The sequence below is a fragment of the Oryzias latipes genome, chromosome 21 (assembly GCF_002234675.1).
Source record: "Oryzias latipes chromosome 21, ASM223467v1".
Taxonomy (NCBI): Eukaryota; Metazoa; Chordata; class Actinopteri; order Beloniformes; family Adrianichthyidae; genus Oryzias; species Oryzias latipes.
The window spans coordinates 19705765-19723012 of NC_019879.2; the positions used below are offsets into that span (position 1 = coordinate 19705765).

At 38.8% G+C, this 17248-nt stretch overlaps 1 protein-coding gene across 2 annotated transcripts in view; it reads left to right on the plus strand.

Annotated features, from left to right (window-relative positions):
• Positions 1 to 17248, plus strand: part of LOC101160383 (sacsin-like) — a 37254-nt gene that overhangs the window by 8304 nt on the left and 11702 nt on the right. The window contains exons 3-7 of one of the 2 annotated variants that reach the window (XM_023951212.1): positions 1504 to 1591; positions 2556 to 2667; positions 4121 to 4267; positions 5117 to 6536; positions 17108 to 17196. In XM_023951212.1, coding sequence (XP_023806980.1) covers positions 1504 to 1591; positions 2556 to 2667; positions 4121 to 4267; positions 5117 to 6536; positions 17108 to 17196 — 1856 coding nt within the window. Of the gene's footprint in view, positions 1 to 1503; positions 1592 to 2555; positions 2668 to 4120; positions 4268 to 5116; positions 7094 to 17107; positions 17197 to 17248 lie in introns of those variants that run through there. The other variant, XM_023951213.1, reaches the window with a different exon arrangement.

Below are 17248 nucleotides of genomic sequence, written 5' to 3' on the forward strand. Positions count from 1 at the left end.
ATGGTACACTGGGGTTCTGTCCTCTTTCCTTTTTTACTTCTACCCTTCCTCTCCTCTATTCTTGATCATAATTTATCATTTAGTTCTCCATGCCTCTGTTTGATGCAGTGCGATTCATGTATTGTCCCTCTTTTCCTCTCCCCTCCTGGGGAGTGGGAGTGCTTCCAGACTCCAGTTGGCTCATCCGTGCTCCAGTTCCTGACCGTTTACCTCGCCTTTGCTCCTGCTCCTACACCTGGCTGTGGATCCTGCCTCTGGCTCATCTCTGGCTCGTCTCTGCTCTGTACCTGACCGAGTACCTCGTCTCTGCTCCTGCTCCTACACCTGGCTGTGGTTCCTGTCTCCGGCTCGACTCGCGCCTTTGACTGTCCCGATAACCACGGCTGGATGAAGCTCGTCTGCTGGACTTTTATATATGTAGTTGTAGATTTAGATAAGTTAATTCTTCTCTAAGATTTCTGGTAAATCGCCTGTCCGTCCTGGGGGAGGATCCCTCCTTCATGTGGGCACCCCTGAGGTTTCTTCGTTTTTTCCGGAATCCGGTTTTTTTGGGAGTTTTTCCTTACCGCGAAGGGGGGTCTAAGGGCAGGGATGCCAGTATAGCTTAGTCAGTTTGTTAGTTCATTTTAGTATTTTTCTATTGAACTCTTTGTATTCGTGATCCTTTTGATTTCATGTTTTACTTCGAAGCCCATCGAGACGACTGTTGTTGTGATTTTGGGCTGTACAAATAAAATTGAATTGAATTGAATTGAATTGATAGTAACATTATGTCTTGTTGACTTTTGCTTCTGTGAAGTCCATCATTAGTCATTTTCAGGCGTTTTAAATAATTTTATGAATTAGCAGAATAACCTTCAAGGTTATAAAATCTTTTAACCCTTGTGCCATCTTAGATGACCCCACCCTTACATTGACGTGTTATTCCTACCATGACAAAGGTGGATAAAGGTGGAAATTTTTCATGTAATCCATGGACACAGGTGAAGATTACAAATCATTGAAGAAAAAAGTTCAGAGCTCTGTCTAGTGGGTCTAGATGACCCAACTCCCAATGTTAAAGTGCCTAGGATAGCACAAGGGTTACGATCATTAGTGAGATTTGTGTATTGACCATACAAATCCACACCTGAGAAACAACATTCTTTTAGGCCAGAACTGAGGTGTGATCTTAATGATCAACTAAATAACTGTGCAGACATGACACAAAAGGGTGCTGTTCGATTAAAATGAACCCCACTGGAATGTACAAAGTGCTTTTAGTATTGTTTCAGTTGTTTTAGCATTTATTCTATTGTTTCTAACCCCTAAACGTTGAACTTCAATCTACAGGTATTGCTATAAACTGCATTTCCAGGTCACAAATCTTCACATTTAAATGTACAAATGTAGCATAATATTGTCACGCGGTTTTAACTGTGTTTTCTCGGATAAAAGTCAAAGTTTTTTGGTCATCAATCATCAAAGGTTTTTTTATATTTTGTTTTGATTTTGTCTGTTCAGGACTTCCTTTGGGCCCACAGCGCCCCCCTTCCTTGACTACCTGAAAAACATTCTGCGCAAGTATCCAGATGGTGGGCAGATTTTAAAGGTTAGAAAAGTGGTTCTTAATGGTTTTTGTTTCTGACACGGCACTTTGGAGGACTGGTGATCTACCACCGGTTTGCTTTCACTCTTTTCCAACAGCTGCGATAGACTCCAGCAGAGTCTATAGTCTTTTTCCTATCTTCTTTTGTCCAATTTTGGTTCAAATTATGGCTTTAGTTTCTTGATCTTAGTTAACAGAAGTGGTACCTGCTTTGCAGCCCATCTTTATCAAGGTTTGACATGTTGTGCATTCAGAGATGCAGACCTTGGTTGGAAAGAGTAGGTATCTGAGTTATTGTTGCCTTTCTATCAGCTGGAACCAGTCTGGCCATTTTCCTCTGACCTCTGGCATCAACAAGGCAACACAGAACTGTCGCACACTGGCATTTCCTCATTTTTGGACTATTCTCTTGAAACCCTAAAGATGGTTGTGGGTGAAAATCCCAGTGGATCAGCAGTTTCTGAAATACCAGCTCATATTATACCAACAACCACGTCTTGTTCATAGTCACTTTAATCACCTTTTTTCCACTTTCTGATGCTCAGTTTGAACTGCAGCAGTTCCTCTTCACCATGTCTACATTCCTAAATGCCTAGTCGTTGCCGTGTGATTGGCTGATTAGAAATTTTGCATTAACAAGCAGTTGGACAGGTGTATCTGATAAAATGTTTAGGATATGAATATGTGTGTATACATGTTCTTTTTTACAAGAAACACATAAGTTCCATAATATAGTAGTTGTAATAATTTTAAATGATGGTAATGAATAAATGACTTTGTGTTTTCCTGCAAACGGATGTTTTTATTTATCATTACTATAGTTAGTCCTCAGTAAAAAGTTGGGGTCTGACTTCTAAGTTAAGACTGTTCTGAATTTTATCAGACCTTTCTGTTTTTAGGGAAAAAGGAAAATGCTAGATTCTTGTGCTAGTCCATGTTAATTGCTTTGCATCCTATTTCTCAACAGGAACTGATTCAAAATGCAGATGACGGTCAAGCAACAGAAGTGGTTTTCATTCACGATGAAAGAAGATATGGGACTGAGAGTCTGTGGACGAATAAACTTGGAAAATACCAAGGTAACAAAATACAAATCTTAAATGAAGCCAAAAATAGTTCAACTTTTTGAAACACCAAGGGAAGAAATCAAAATTTGAGCAAACACATTTGATATTTGGAATTCAGTTTGAGCAACGATTTGATCAAGCAGTTCTATTAAAACTGAAAATTATTTTAAGTCCGCTAGTGATTGATATTTTTCCCCTCGAAATAAAATGTTTCGTTTTTTGTAACAAGAAAAATATGCATGTGGGAAACAAAAAAGAAAACCTTTTGATTTTTATGAAAATGTTTTTGGAGTTTCTTAACTTTTGTGCACTTGTTTCGTTTGTAAAACATTGCTTGTGCAATTTGAAATTAATATTAAACTGTGCTTCTTGCTATTATCAAATCTTCATCTTTGGGCTTTGATAATCCGGGACTTAGCATTTAAAAGGCACATCTTTAGTTCATTGACATTCTTTAGTTTAAACCTAGGTTACATATCACAAAATGCCACCGTGCAGCTACCTAAATGCGAATTTTTCAGCAAATTCAGCGGGTGGCAGCGCGGCGGCATTTGTACCCAGGAGATGGTAGTTACATTTTTATACACGTTGCAGTGGCGGCAGAGATTTTATGAAAAAGTTCAAATTAAACAACGACCGGAGGACTTTGTGACATTGGTCAGTGGCCACCTGGCCACATTTGGAGGCTGTTTGGTATAGCAGCAGGTGGGTGGCAAGGAGGTGGATAATTGACTGATAGGAAGATCTCCAAGGTCCCCAAAATCTTCTGACGATCAGCCGATTTCAGTCTACCACCTTCTAGCCACCCCCCACCCCTCTGCCGTCCCACTGCCACTTTCCGATTGTTCGTACGGTAGCAGCACAGCCAACCGACCAGGGCTGTTGACGTGGGCAGTGGGCCTGGAAAAGACCGTCCACCTGGCAATCTTGGCCACTGCGGGTACTCCATATGAATCCCGCTGTGGTTGAACCACTAGGACCTTTGCTTTGGATTCTAGAGCTTTGCCCCTTGTTGCGTCTTTTGGGAGGCATGTTGTCTAAAAATTATAATGTGTGCTGCTTTTTATATATCCCTGGGCTACCGGGCAGCTAGCTTCCCGTAGCACTGTCCTGTCCTGAGACGTTTACATATTGTCCAATCAGAGCTGCTACCAGCCAGTGATCTGGCTTCTACCGCCCTGTGGCTGGCTGATTTCGTATTGAAGTATTGACTGATGGCTGCCATCTACATTCATGACCACGCTAACGGTTATTAAAAAAAATAAAAATCAGATGGCGGCAGCTGATCCTGAAGATTCTGCTGACGCCTCCCCATTGCATGGTGGCAGTTGTGTTTGTGACCGTGCATTACATGTAGTTAAATCCCCTTGACTTTATATCTTTTCATTTCTGTAACTTGTATTCTTCATTCACATAAGGCACTCATTGCAGTCACATGGACACTTGGTTTTCTTCTCTTACAAAGGTCCTGCTCTCTATGCCTACAACAATGCAGCCTTCACAGACGAGGACTGGGAGAGAATTCAAATGGCAGGAAGGAGCGGCAAAGTCAATGACCCAAACAAAATCGGGAGGTTTGGAATTGGCTTCAACTCCGTTTACCACATCACCGGTAAAAACCCTGTGTAGTTTATCTGTAAAGAGTTGTTCATTCAGGATCGTGCTATAGTAGAAAAAGTATTAAGGTAAAAATATGTCTAAATGGACGAGCTTGTAGATTTGATGTAGGAACTTGTAAAATAGAATGTGAAAACTTGTGCACCAAAAATCTGCATTTCTGTTTAAAAATCTTCTGCTGTGAACTGACAAATTCCCATTTTGGTGTGTTCATTTTACAACGTTATAACGTTTCATGTTACAACGTTTCATGTTACAACGTCAAATCTATGATTACAACTGCTCAAATGTGCTTCTGCGTGAATCTGCTGACGCAACTCACAAGTGCGCTACAACTGCGCTCTTACTTCTGACATATTCCTTGTAAGAAACTTGTATCAAAACTGATCTGTGTCATTTCACAGTAGTTCACAGTAGAAGATTTGTACACAAAAGTGCTAATTTTTGGGGCACAAGTTTTCACATTTTGTTTTACAAGTTCTCACATCAAATCTACGAGCTCGTCCATTAAGACACATTTTTACCTTCATAAAAAAATTGTTTTTAAAAAGGACAATTTGAAATTAGTTTATTTAAGGTGAAGTTGTTTTGCTTCTTATCCAAGTGGCTTTCTCAATTCAGAGGATGAAATTATGCCATCTTCCAGCAAGGCCTCTTTTCTTAATTTTTAAGAAGAAAGCGTAACTTTAAAAATTGCTGCAAAGTTTCCTATACTTGCAATCAGATCTGAGGAAAGAAAATGTGTGCGTCTTTGTAGACTTTCAGATCTATTTGAAGACAACAGATTTAGTATGTAAAGGGGTAAACTAGATTGTATAACCAAATGTTTTCTTTTTATTCTCAGACGTGCCAATTATATTCAGCTCAGGACATCTTGGGGTGATGGACCCGCAAGAAAACATTTTTGGTGAAAGAAATGGAGGCTTTCTGTGGTCCTTGGAGGATGAAGAGCACAAAGAGGCTTTGATGACGATGCATGATCAGTTTCAGCCCTTTCGAGACATCGTTTCAGTTATAAAAGGAGAAAAATGGTCAAAAATTATGGAGGATGAGCATTTTGCTGGGACACTTTTCAGATTCCCCCTCCGCAATGAAATATCCGATATCTCAGATAACCTGTACAACTCAGGAAAAGTGGTTGAGCTTTTTGACAGCTTTATTGCAGATGCAGAACTGAGCCTCCTGTTCTTAAGAAGCGTGCGCTCAGTGTCCTTGCTACACATCAGCTGCGATGGGACTGTTAAGACCAGACTTGAAGTAAAAGCTTCCTCCTCAGAAGTCCCTCTACAATCAGAGGAAGACTCAGATCTTGAGGGTTTTACAAGATTCAAACAGATTATCCTCAAATCAGAAGATTACAAAGAAACACAGTGGCTTGTGACAACATGCACTATGAAAAAGGGACTCATGGAAGATCTTGATGTCCTTGCAGAAAAGTTAAGCTTTGTTCCCAGAGTTGACTTAGCTTTTCCCTGCAGCGAGCAGAGAGAACACGGGGAGGGAAGACTGAGCTGCTTCCTCCCTCTCCCGAACAACGAGTCCAACAAGACCGGCCTCCCAGTTCATGTGAATGCTTGCTTTGGCCTTACAGACAACAGAAGACATCTCAAGTGGCAGGAAGAAGATCAGAGACATGATAAACATGCTTTGTGGAATGAATTACTGGTAAACAAAGTACTTCCTCAAGCATTTGTGGTGATGATTCAAGATGCCATCAAACTTTGTCAAGAATCTCGCCTGCCTGTTCCTTCCGTGTACCGTCTGTGGCCTGACAACTCCCACATGCAGCACAAGGACAAATGGCGAAAAGTTGCTAGGGATGTTTTTGATCAGTTATTCAGACAGGATGCAGCTGTCCTCTCTCTCGCTAAAGATGAACGTTGGTTCATCCCTTTGTCTGATGCCATAATACCCAGCAAGGATCTTAAAAAGCCAGAAATAGTAAATGCTGTTAAAAGGACCTTGGTTTTCTATGGAGAAAATCTTGTCACTGTACCAGATCATGTAATGAAGGCCATCGAGACCACTTCCCACACAACCCCAAAGCAAGTAACTCCAAGCTTCCTCAGGAGGGTTTTACTCATGAATGGGATGCAGTCCATTGCTAAGGAGGACAAACTCTGTCTTTTGGAGTTTGTATTGAGTGATGAAAACTACAATGAGCTTCAGGGTCTCCAGCTTCTTCCTCTCAGCGATGGCTCCTTCACATCTTTCACAAACAGAGAAGAGGACACTGCGTTGATTGACACAGAAGAATTTCCAAGGTACACTGTTCATTTGTCCATCATTTTTACTACAATCAAACCTTTATTTGACTGATTTAAATTTGCACTATTGTTGAGAAAAGCAACATCCATGTTGATCTGTATCAAAACCATATAAATGTCTCAGGCCATTTGGTCTGAGACACATTTAAACAAATGAATTGAAGTCTTAAAGATTGTACCTAAATCATTTGAGGGCAGTATTGGACATCTATAATCAGCCTTCAAATCTTTGGAGAAGGATTATTTTACCAACTGTATAAAAAACATCAGATCCAACAAAACTGTGCTCTTCACACCCTTATTTAGAAAAGCACAGGTTTGGGACAGGTTTGACAACATTTTTCATGGTCCTTAAAAATGTTCCAGACTATGAGACGTTAACCACATTAGTGAGTTGTGGTTGTAAAAGGCTTGGCTTTAGAATTCTACTTGTACAGTAATAGCATATGAGGCTATCATGTAGATCAGTGTTTTTCAACCAGTGTGCCGTGGGAAATTGCCCTCATTAACTGATCTAAAAACATTTACCATCTCCAGGATATCAGCTCTGTGTTCCTCCAAACAGGCCTTGATAAAACACTGAGGAGTTAGGAATATAAAAGATCGTAAAATACTTTTTCTTTGCGTTTAGTTTATTTTATTAAAGACATTTCGATAAGAATGACGTTACCGCGATACAGCTGCACCTTCGGCTGTATTTTGGAAAAGTCTCGTCCCTTTAACTGTCTCCACCAATCATTCTTGGGGGGCTTAATCACATGTCATCAGTCTGACCAATCAGAAGTGGATAAACTCTTCACTTCCTTGTCCCGATTTAGCACGTAAAGTCGCTCAGTTCTAACAAAAATACCAGCTAAAGCTCGTCTTTAGCGGTGTAGCTTTCCACAGAATCAGGAGTCGGACCGTGGAACAAGTGAACAAAACACTGAAGCTCAGAGAAACGATCTCCGGCCGTTTTATGCACTACATCTCCCATGATGCATTGGGTTGTGAGAGTGACAGCGCACAAGGAGATCTGTTGTTAAACGTCTTGAAACCAACGAACACACAAACTGTTTTTAAATCGTCTAACTTAACTTTTATTGCATCTTTTAGAAAAAAAACAGAAGCACTTTCCAGCTTTTTCTGCAACAATTCTCAAAAATGCATGTGAGATTGTGGAGGGGCTGTAGATCAATACAGACTATGAGTTTCTCTTTTTTTTTTGGATGCTGATGTGCCGCGGGATTTTTTTTTTTAGGTTAAAGAGTGCCGTGGCTCAGAAAAGGTTGAAAAACACTGATGTAGATGAACACAGACTACAAGTGATCTCTTGGACTGAGTAAAGCGAATCAGCTGAAAGTGTCTGTATGACAGTGGGGTTGCTATCTGCGCTGAGGAGTTTGTTGCTCGTCTGAACCCCTGAATCTCACCAGTAAAAATGTAACAAATGTTTTGCACTTAGAAGTGATATGAATTAAAGGCAACAAAAATAGTGTTTGATTGCCATTTTTTTTCAAGCAATCAAAGAATACACAAATGTGAACCCGAGGGAATTTATTTTTCTTTTGGCAGATGAACACAAACAGGCAGGAGACGGAGGTATCAAGATTAAAATTGTTTTATTACAAAACGTTAAAACCAATTAAAAATGGACCCGTTTAAAAGCCATGCACAAACAGATTCAGTATGCTGAGGACCAGAAGACTTAAGGGAGGTGGAGGCTCCCAGAGAACAAAGATAAAATTTCACCCCACTCACGTGATGCAGACCACACACACTTGTGAACCCTTCACCCAAGGACACGTCACTCCAAACTGGGGGGATATCCTCCACCTAGAACTCAGGGCTGGCACCTGAGTCCTCAGCACCGAGGGAGGGGGGGGGGGGGACAAAGGTGGATTACACAATAAAATGCACAATTAAAACACAGTTCTAAAAGAATTGTGTAAAAATGCTAACAACAAAATAAAAGAAACTATCGTGAGAGTAAGTCCGCCCGTAGGGTGCTGCTCAAAGAACGGAGCGCGGCCGAGCTTTTATTCTCGTTGGTGGTGGAGGATTCAGGCGTGACGCCCCGTTTAGTCCTCCGTTGCTCAGGCTCAAAGGCAGCTGAGGAGCACCCGGGCCCGGCAGAACCCTGGTCAGGAGTCTGCAGGGATTCTGATCACGAGCGGTGACAGTTCCTTAAAATATTTCTAAAATTCAATATATAAGAAGCAGCAGCTGTTCAGCAGGTGGGAGCGTCAGGAAGTCCCCGGCGCAGACAGAATGTTCGTCACCTGAAAAGCAGGTCATGCTGGGTGGACCAAGATGGCGGCCTGAGCAGACGCTCCTTTTCATCCAGCTGCGCTAAAAAGTTATTATTACTTTGGAAAATTAGCAACTTAAACGCTGAATAATCTTTTCTGCTGACCCTAAACACCCTGAATGTTTACTGCTCTTAAAATGGATTCCCGAGATAGAAAACAAAGCTCAAAGCAAAAAAATAAAAGTTTGGCTAATGCTAACAACACAACTGCTAGCGGCTGTGACTCGGGCAAGGCGGATCATGACTACGTTAAAGTTCCTGACGACCAAGATATGTGTGTTCCGTCCTCTCTCAGAGGACAGAACACCTTGCAAAGAACCTGCGCTCAAGAAGGCATTATTTGCAACTCCCAAAGGCAAAGGTGAGAAAAGTGTTGACGGCAACCAGGAAATCGTAGCTGTTTTATCAGAACTGATCAACACTCGCTTTGACAGCTTGGAACAACTGATTAATACCAACTCACTTAAAATTGAAGACCTTAAGAAATCACTTGACTTTGCTTTTGGTGAAATTCAAGATTTAAAGAAGAGAGTTGACGTAATTGAGAGGAAAACAAACAAAGATGGCGCCACCATCCTCCAGCTACAAGAAAGACTTATTGAGTCCGAGCGCTACTCGAGACGCTGGAATCTAAAACTGTACGGAGTAGCAGAGACTGTGGCCAAAGAAGATGTAAAGAAGGAAACCATCCGAATCTGCCAGAGTGTTTTTCCTGAAGCTAAAAGCAAACTGCCTGACGTGATTGACGTTGTTCACCGGTTGGGAAAAATGAAGGAAAATGAAAGGAAACCCAGAGGAATCATCATACAGTTTACCTCCAGAACCCTCCGAGACGCCGTGTGGAAAGCTGCGAAAAACAGCTCTTTTCTGAAAGAGCGCCATCTCCACTTCACCGAAGATCTCTGTGCGGCAGATCGTGAGAGAAGAGCGGCGCTGTGGCCAATGATTGAGGCAGCCAGACGAGAAGGGAAAATCGCTTACTACGTCGGTCCTCGAGCATATATTAATGGTAAAGAAGTCGGCCTGCCTGAGACCTAAACACTGGACTGTCTACCCGACGATATCAGCTCATCCATCTTTTTGTTCTCTAGCGGTTTGCAATCTAACTTTGTTGAAAATTGGCCATTCATGTTAATATCTTAATATGGTCGTCAGGTTTTTCTGGTTCATAAGTTCAAGTCACTTTAAAGTTGAGCCTGAATGTGTTTAATTCAGCATATTTTTTCATCCATTTGAATTTTACATTAGCGTAAATGTAAAAATTTTACGTTTATTTTCCTATTTTTTATTTATTTTTAGCACACTGGTTGATGCAACACAGCTCACCAACTAAAGTTCTTACTTTATCATCTTCTCTTTGTTATGTCTTTATCTTTAGGTTCATTGAATGCCAGGGGGTTAAAAAATGCTACAAAGCGTAAAGCTCTTTTCTTGTTTGCCAAAAAGTTAAACACAGATTTTTTCTTTTTTCAAGAGTCTCACTCTACAAAAGATGATACCAATTTTTGGAGATCTCAATGGGGTGATAACATTTTCCTCTCTCATGGTAGTCAGCACTCAGCTGGCACTCTTACGGTAAAACATAAATTTGAAGGTGACATTCTTTCACATAAATGTGACACTGAGGGTCATTTTGTCTGTATGGCCTTGGCCTATGAAAAAAAGACTTTTATAGTAATAAATGTATATGGTTACAATACAAAACGTGACAACTCTCAACTCCTATCTATAGTAGAAAATGATTTAATAGAATGTTTAAACAAATATCCCAATGCAATTATTATCATTGGAGGAGACCTGAATATGGTGTTAGACTGCCAACTGGATAGATGGCCACCACAAACTGATAATCCTAATGCCGAACTTCTCTCATTTATGCAAAAAATTAATTTAAAAGATCCTTGGAGAGAGAAATTCCCAACAAAATCAAGTTTTACATGGAGCAACAAAAATGGCTCCCACCAGTCTCGTATAGATTACCGGCTTGTTTCTGATTGTTTAGATACAGATGACATTAATATTGATATTTTTCCTTCTCCTCTTACTGATCACAAAGCAATACAGATTTCCATTAAATTAAACCAAAATAACTCTAGAATTAAAAAAGCAAATTGGATCCTTAACAATTCTCTACTTAAGCTTGATATCGTGGAAAAACAAATTTCTGAAAGTGTTTCATATTACTTTGAAAAAGCTGTAGCTGAAAACTCTTATAGTAATAACTGGGAATTATTCAAATATGATATTGCAAACTACCTTAGGAAACTTAGTTCTAATTTAAATAAGTCCAGGAAGGAAAAAGAGGATAAAGTCATAAATGACATAACAAGATTATCTCAAATATGTCCAGCAAATCAATCTGAAGATGACAAAATTAACTTAAATTCTTTACAAAATAAACTGGATGAGATTTATAAAAATCGTGCTGAAGGCGCTTTTGTCAGATCTCGACTAAAATGGCTGGAAGAGGGTGAAAGCAATTCTTCTTACTTCTTCCAATTAGAAAAGCATCGTGCTAAATCAAATACATTAGACCAGTTAAATATTGATGGCCAACTAAACTCAGACCCCTCTGTTATTGCTAAATTTGTTAGTTCTTTCTATAGTAAACTTTATGCTGTTAATGATTCCACTGACAATCCCCAACAGTTTTAGATAACATTAATTCACAATCTATTAATCCCTCTGAACGTCAAATCTGTGACTCTCCTGTCACTGTTAACGAAATACTGACTTCTATAAACAAACTGAAAAATAACAAATCTCCTGGACCAGATGGATTAACTGGGGAATTTTACAAACAAATTAGTATCTCAATTGCTCCTTTTTTAACGCAGGTCTTCTTAGAAAGCCTTCGCCAAGGCACTCTTCCTCCAACACTGAATCAAGGAGTGATCACTCTCCTCCCAAAACCCAAAAAAGACACTCTCAATATTGATAACTGGCGCCCGATCAGTTTATTGAATAATGATTATAAAATTATTGCCTCTGTATTTGCTCACAGACTGAAATCAGCCTTGGACTCTGTAATTGGAGAAACCCAGTCAGGATTTATGCACAGAAGACATATTTCTAATAACATCCGGCTTGTACTAGATATTTTAGATTATTCACATTTAATAACAGATGAAAGTTACATTCTTTTTTTGGACTTCTATAAAGCTTTTGATTCAATTAATCACAGGTTTCTTTTTAGCTGCCTTCACAAATTCGGTTTTGGCTCTTATTTTTGCGATGCAATAAAACTGTTATACAGTAATTCTAACTGCTCAGTAAAACTAAAATATGGTACTTCTCCCCGTTTTAATATTAAAAGAGGAATTCGACAGGGTTGCCCCATCTCGCCGTATCTATTTTTATTAGCCACTCAAACTCTGGCAGATTACATAACTATTAATGATTTGAAAGGCATCTCTGTCTTTGGTAAAGAGATTCTTATTAGCCAATTAGCTGATGATACGACCCTTTTTTTGAAAGATAGCAGTCAAATTCCTTGAGCACTAAATCTAATAAAAGCTTTTTCTAATGTCTCTGGACTTCATCTTAACATTAAAAAATGTGAATTAATATCTATCAAAAATGATCAAACAGGATCCATATGTGAAATCCCCATCAAAGAAAGTGTAACATATCTAGGGATTACCATCACCAAAAACGAACTAGAGAGAAGTTCTTTAAATTTTAGTCCCGTAATAGAGAAAACCAGAAAACGTTTTAACTTATGGCTTCAAAGGGACCTGAGCCTAAAAGGCAGAGTCCTGCTGTCAAAGGCAGAGGGAATCTCTCGACTCACTTACTCTGCATTATCTCTGTACGTAGACAATCAAACATTAAAATCTGTTGACCAAATTTTATTTAACTTTATCTGGAAAAACCGTATACATTATTTAAAAAAATCTGTGGTAATGAACTCGTACAAGAATGGAGGACTAAACTTTCTTGATTTTACAACCCTAAATAACACATTCAAAATAAACTGGATAAAATCTTACCTAAAAAATCCTACTTCAATTTGGAATATATTTCCCCATTTTATATTTTCAAACTTAGGCAACCTTAACTTTCTTCTCCTTTGTCATTACAATGTTGAGAAAATACCAGCTAAACTATCAGCCTTCCACAAACAAGCTCTTCTTGCATGGGCACTTCTATACAAACATAATTTCTCTCCCCATAACTTCTTTATTTGGAACAACAAATATTTATTATACAAGAATAAATCTTTATTTTTTCCACATTGGTTTGAAAAAAAAATTCTAGTGGTGAGCCAACTTTTTGACACGAACGGGCATTTATTAAGGTATACTGAATTCAACGCTAAATATAATCTGGTTGTGACTCCTAAAGAGTATGCCATTGTGTTTGATGCTGTTTCCAAAGAAATATGCCAAATGTTTAAAACAACTACTACGAATGACGAAATGCCCTCTATGGCTGCAACTGCCACCACCACAGGAAAAATTTGTTTTACCCCTACACACAAGAATAACAACAAAAAAATATGTGTGTTGTTTCAAAGGGACGTCATTTCTGTACCGTGTACTAAAACCTACTGGAGACGTTTTGTTCCCAACAGTATCTGGAAGAAAGGATGGAGTGTCACCCAAAAATTTATGATAAATAATAAAATGAAAGTAGTATCTTTTAAAATAATTCACAAAATTTACCCCACCAATCAATTTATGCTAAAATACATTAAATCAATTGACCCTAACTGTATTTTTTGCAAAGAATATCCAGAAACAATTAACCATCTTTTTTGGAATTGTGCTATCATTAGAATCTTTTGGAAAAAAATGTTTACAATTTATTAGAAATCGCATTCACCCCAACTTTAATCTAAAGTTTGAACATATAATTTTTGTCTTTCATAATAAAAATTTGGACTCAAATAAAAAACTCATAATTAATCTTATTATTATTTTTGGCAAATTTTATATACATAAATGTAAATTTTCTTCATCTTCAATTTTTTCCCCTGTTTTAATGAAACAAATTGAAATGTATATTAGTAACATCTCCAAGAGTCTTAATCAGAAAGCTGTATGTCTATATGAAAGTTGCAGAAACATGAATGTTTTTATGTAAAATGTATTTAAATGCATGCTCCCCTGGCATATCTGAATTTTATTTTGTAAAATTGTGTTTTGTATTGTACTTCCGTTTTACACAATAAAGTTGTTAAAAAAAATGTTCGTCACCTGGGAGGCGCGTATTTTGCTTCTAAAGGCCTGTTCACACCGGGACGAATTTCGCCGGCGATTTCCGCCGACGTTTAACGCCTCGTGACTAAACAAAGGGCACCAATGAGAGTGTGCACACCGACGCGAAAAAACGCCACGCGTAAAAGCGTCAAAAAAAAAAAACGCCTCGGGTTCGTTTTTGGTCGAAATCTACTCGACCAATGAGAATGGCGCTTTTGCACACGTGTCTGGAGCTTCTGAAGTGACAGTAAAACACAACTTGGGGGCGCTCAACACAAAACTTGCTGAGCACACATACCAGCGAAGAAGATAGACGCCAAGTAGCGTCTACACTGCCGCGAAGAAATAATGACGGACATTCTAAAATATCCCAGAACCAAGCACCAGTTGGAGCTACTGGTGCTTGAAATATTCACGTGTTCTTTGTTTGATTCTGACAAGCGCGTAAATACTTGCTCTCTTCTTCTGAGTGAAAAGCGACTTTAAGAAGCGTAAAGTTGCGCAGCGCCACCTTGTGTACAGGAGTATTTCTGTTTACATTAAGCGCCATCTAACGTCAGGGAATGAAATTGCATGTTGGCTCGGCTCATCGTCAGCGAAAATCGCCTGGGTGTGAACACAAAAAACGTGTCGAATAACGCCTGGCGAATATTCGTCCCGGTGTGTACGGGCCTTTAATCTGTGCCTGCAGGTCTCATCCGGTGCTGTGAGGCTAACCGGAGGTGTGCAAACAGGAAGTGGGCGGTTCCAATGGCCAAACGCTGCCCCTGGCCAAGTGAAGGCTTCTTTGCTTTTTATAGCGCCCCATGAGGCCACTGCTAGTAATTATCCTCCCTACTGCACCTGAGCCAATTAATCCTGCCACACAAACATTACAATCATCAGTTGTACATTCATACAATGGCTAATCAAACTTAGGATAATTAGACATATCAATAAATATTGCTTGAAAGAGAGTGGAAGAAAGCAAACTAATATAATCCCCCCCCTGTTCTACTGTGACCATTTTATTACATGATTTATCAATATCCGGTTCATAACTTTTATCAGACGGAATTGAATCCTGAAATTTCAATAAAGCACATGACAAATATGAAATACTTAATTATGTTACTGATAACTTTTAGAAATCAACATGGCAAATCCAAATCATTTATCCAAAATATGTGCAGATTATGTTACTTAGAAAAGTCATTTATATGATTTAAAAAAAAAAAATAATACTATATCAGTAAAATAGACCTAACATTTTCGTAGAAAAATTTCATCAAGTATCAAAAGTTAAAAACGTGCAAATATTGTCACATTAGGAAAAAAATCATGACTCAATTTATCAATTTTTGGAGCAAGTGAAGTAATATAATTAAAAGTCCATCAATGTAACCATTTTCAATAATTGACTAATCATTTGTTTTATTTTATTTTTTTGTATTTTTTATGTATTTATTTATTTATTTATTTTTATAATAAGGTAATGCTGTGAAATAAAAAAAATAAATAAATAAATAAAAATAAAAAAAAGGGTCCATAATCTTTCGAATGACCAACGTTGGTATTCCTTCTTCTGCTGATAAACAGCCGTTCTTCTGGGTTTAAAAGAGTTTATAGTTCTCTTCGATGTTATTTCTGCAGACATTAGATTAAGGTCCATATCCTTCTTCAGCTGATATCAGCGGCGGTGAAAGTTGAGGTCAAGTTGTCTGCAGGTCAAAACTCTCTGCTGATAATCAGGTTACGTCAGACTTTTGGAGAAAGCGATGAATCAAGGCTTCATATTTCTTTAAGACATTTGGCTCTTTGATTTATTACTGCATGTTGGTTCAGACATCCGTAATCAAACACTTCTCAAAGTCCTTCATGGTGTTCACAACCAGAACCTTGGACCGGTCTGGTGGACCGAGTGGTTTGACGTAAATCCTGCAGCTTTTAACCCAAGTGTTCTCAATCTGCTTACGCTTCCTGAGAAGCCTGGCATGTTTTGCGATTTCAGCATTCCTTCTGGTCAGATGGTCGTTCAGATAAACAGCCGAACCTTTCTGGTTTTTACGTTGATTTATCAGAGCTAGCTTGTGTTTTTGATTCACAAACCTGATGAGGATCGCTGGTTTATCCGTCTCCTTTCTCCTGGGGAGCGGGTGGCAGGTCTCGATGGTATTGAGATCCAGGGAAATCCCTTTAGATGTGAGAAATGATTCCACTTGGTGTTCCAGAGTCTCTTCAACACTCTACGTTTCAGCACTGCTAGCTATTCCAGCGCTATTAGCATTAGCAATGCTAGCTCCAGCTGCATTTAGCTTTGCCCGAGGTTTGATCGGTACTCCAGTGAGAATGACATTATTCATCCTTACTTGTTGTTCCACATCGTCCAGTCTTTTCTCCAGTATGTCGACCCGGTTTTCTCGTTGCTTGTTTTGAGCCCAAAATCTTCGGAACTCTTCCATTAGCTCAATCAGTGGAGCTACCTCAGCGGACACTTGTTCCATAAAATCAGTGAAGCAAACAGTTAGTTAGCTGTTAAGTTTGTGACATGATTACAGTCCTATGGTGCAATGCAACTTCAAAATGTGTTTGCCAACAGAAATGATCTGAAAAGTCATCTGCACTTTGCATTACGTTAATTACTCTGTATATGAATTGGGCAACCCAAATAAAAATGTCTTGCATAACAAGGAGAAAGAAAATGGCAAACAATTGTTAAATTAAGTTTTCTACGAAGGGCATGTACACTTACCAGCAGGAACATGATGAACAGTTTATCTATTAGGCAGTAACTCAGAGTAGAGTGACTTAACTTCTGGTTATGATTTGGGTATCTGCTCATTATATCAGTCTGTTTGATATTTTCTAGACATCTATTAAGCGTACTTTGAAAAGAAACCCCTTGTAAGAGATGAATAAATGAATGGAAGGATGTATGAGACTTACAATATGGACGACACTACTAATCTTTAGTAGTTATTGTTTAGTTTCGACTCAGTGCTTTTGTTGAATACGGTGAGTTTAATTCGTGATCTGTTAAGCTGCCTTTGTTTTTTGTATTTAATTGAAACAGTAAATGCATCTTTTTTTTTCAGAACCTTGCTGCCGTGCTGTAAACACCTTTTCATCTCAAATGACCTGAGTTCCGACTGCAAAACGTACTTGAAAAAGCTTGCATTAAAACGTAAGCTTGTTTTTTAAATGATAAAACAAAAGTGTTGGATGATATGTATTGT